The sequence below is a fragment of the Citrus clementina genome, unplaced genomic scaffold, assembly GCF_000493195.1.
Source record: "Citrus clementina cultivar Clemenules unplaced genomic scaffold, Citrus_clementina_v1.0 scaffold_1535, whole genome shotgun sequence".
NCBI classification, from domain to species: Eukaryota; Viridiplantae; Streptophyta; class Magnoliopsida; order Sapindales; family Rutaceae; genus Citrus; species Citrus x clementina.
Window position 1 is genome coordinate 1,641 of NW_006262980.1, and position 2,150 is coordinate 3,790.

Sequence of the window (2,150 nt, forward strand, 5' to 3'; positions counted from 1 at the left end):
TTGTCACATCAGTAAACAAATTAATATTTGAAGAGTAAAATCTAAAAAATCTTTTAAAGATACTCTTAGAACAAAGAAATTTTTTAGTTGAAAATAAGAAACAATATCTACGATTTACCATTTATCCCATATTTATTTTTATAATGACCAATAATTTCTAACAACATAATTTACAATATTACTTTTATTTACAAATATACTTTTATTCATATTTATTATAAATTAAATAAATCATATGAATGATAATTTGAATAAAAAATTAAGTATTAAAAGAAAGAAATATATATTTTGATGTGAATAAAAAATTAATAATAAAATATTTTTCTTGCACTTTTTATTTTATAAATATTTTTTTATAATGATATATAAAATAAAAAAGTACAAAAAATATTTATTTTTTATTCACATCAAAATATATAATTATTGTTTAATACTTAATTTTTATTTTTATTTCTATTTCTATTCATACATTTATTTAATTTATAATAAATATGAGTAAAAATATATTTAAAAATAAAGATAATATTAAAAAATTATACTACCAGTTAATTATTGGTTGTAATGAAAGTAGTAGGAAAGTAAATAGAATATATTAATAGGAAAAAGTTTTATTAACTGGAAATAGGAAACAGCAGTACAGAAGAATGACAAGTGACACACACGCAACACCGTAGAAAGCTTTTAAATTAAATGAAATGGATAGACAAGATAATCATTAAGCACACGCAGGAATAAAGTGCTCCTTATTGCACTTTATTAATCATAAGGTCTGAAACAGGGAGAGAAAGCATTTTGAGTGGCTTGATCCTCCCATTGTAGCTCTTCCCACCATTCTTTCTCCCCGTAAATGTCAATTTTAAGTTTCTTTACGCTGCTGGAATTGAGAGGGAGCTTCTTCAACTTTGGGCATTTCGATATGTCAATTTCCTCCAGCTGTGGAAAGGGCAAGGGATCGCGGTAGATGCGCTTCAAATTACTTGCATTTTGTAGAGTCAGAGATTCGAGTTCTGAGAACAAGTTAAGCTCTCCCATCATCTCTGAAACTCCACTCAATTTTTCAACACTGATTATTTCTTCCATGTCAAAACAAACATTTACAGATAGCGACTTGAGATTTGGAACAAAAACAAGCCACGTCAAGTCCTTCACATTTGAGCATTCGGATATTGTAATCAAGTGAAGTTTACGCATTTTTTGTACCTCTCCCGCGCAGTCGACATTCCAGTCTTCCAAATTACTTTCCCTGATAAATAACTTCTCAAGATGCTCCATGTTTGCTAGATGCAACAAATTGAGCGGTAGACTGTTGCAGTTTTCGATGGACAGAGCTTGAGTGATATTCTGCAGCTTTGGGAATTTTAGAAAGTTTTCAACACCACGCGAACCATGTAAGGACAAGGTGATGAGATTTAATTGTTCCAAACAGTGGATTTCCACTATTGGCGGGTGACTTAGACCGCAACGCAGCATCCTGAGTACCTGTAACTTCGAAAAGCTTGATATCAGCTGCTGTGGAATTTTACGCATTTCATATGTATACTCCAAGTTCAAATATCTCAGATTCACCAATGCCTTGAGCTCTTGCGGCAATCCGCGCACTTCAGTCCAAGACAGATCAAGATGGTGTAATGAAACCAAACTTGAAATCCCTACAGGCAGTTCAGTTAGGGAATCATTTCCACTTAGATTCAAAACTCTAAGCGAAGGCAAGGATTGAAAGAAAATGTCCGTGATCTCCTTAATACAATTATATTCCAGAAGCAATGTTTGCAGGCGCGGACAAGTGGGAATTTCTGGTAGACTCCGAATTTCATTATCTATCAAAGATATCCTTTTGACCCCTTCCCATTCTTCAATCTTTGGGGCTTCAGTTAATCCAACTCCTGCACGAACCAAAAAGTTCTCCTCCTCCTCCTCTATTTCATTTGCTATCCATAATGCCATGTCACGGATCATATCGTGCATTTTTACATGGTCACCTCCTTCCTCCAATAAGCATGCACGAACGAGAGCACCAAGAACCCCCCACCCGCTGCTGGAATCCAGAAATCCTTCACTTTTCCAATACTCCATCAACTCGGTTTTTAGAATTTCAGAGTCTTCAGGAAATAAGCAACAGTACAGGAGACAAGATCGAAGTTCATCTTTCG

General features: G+C 33.6%; 1 protein-coding gene across 1 annotated transcript; it reads right to left on the minus strand.

Moving 5' to 3' along the window:
- Positions 1-588: 588 nt before the first annotated feature.
- On the minus strand, positions 589-2,145 carry LOC112101490 (disease resistance protein SUMM2-like; the record flags this gene model as incomplete). Its single annotated transcript, XM_024192167.1, has 1 exon — positions 589-2,145. A coding segment is annotated over one exon (1,389 nt), but the record flags the coding sequence as incomplete, so codon positions are not given.
- Between the last annotated feature and the right edge of the window lie 5 nt (positions 2,146-2,150).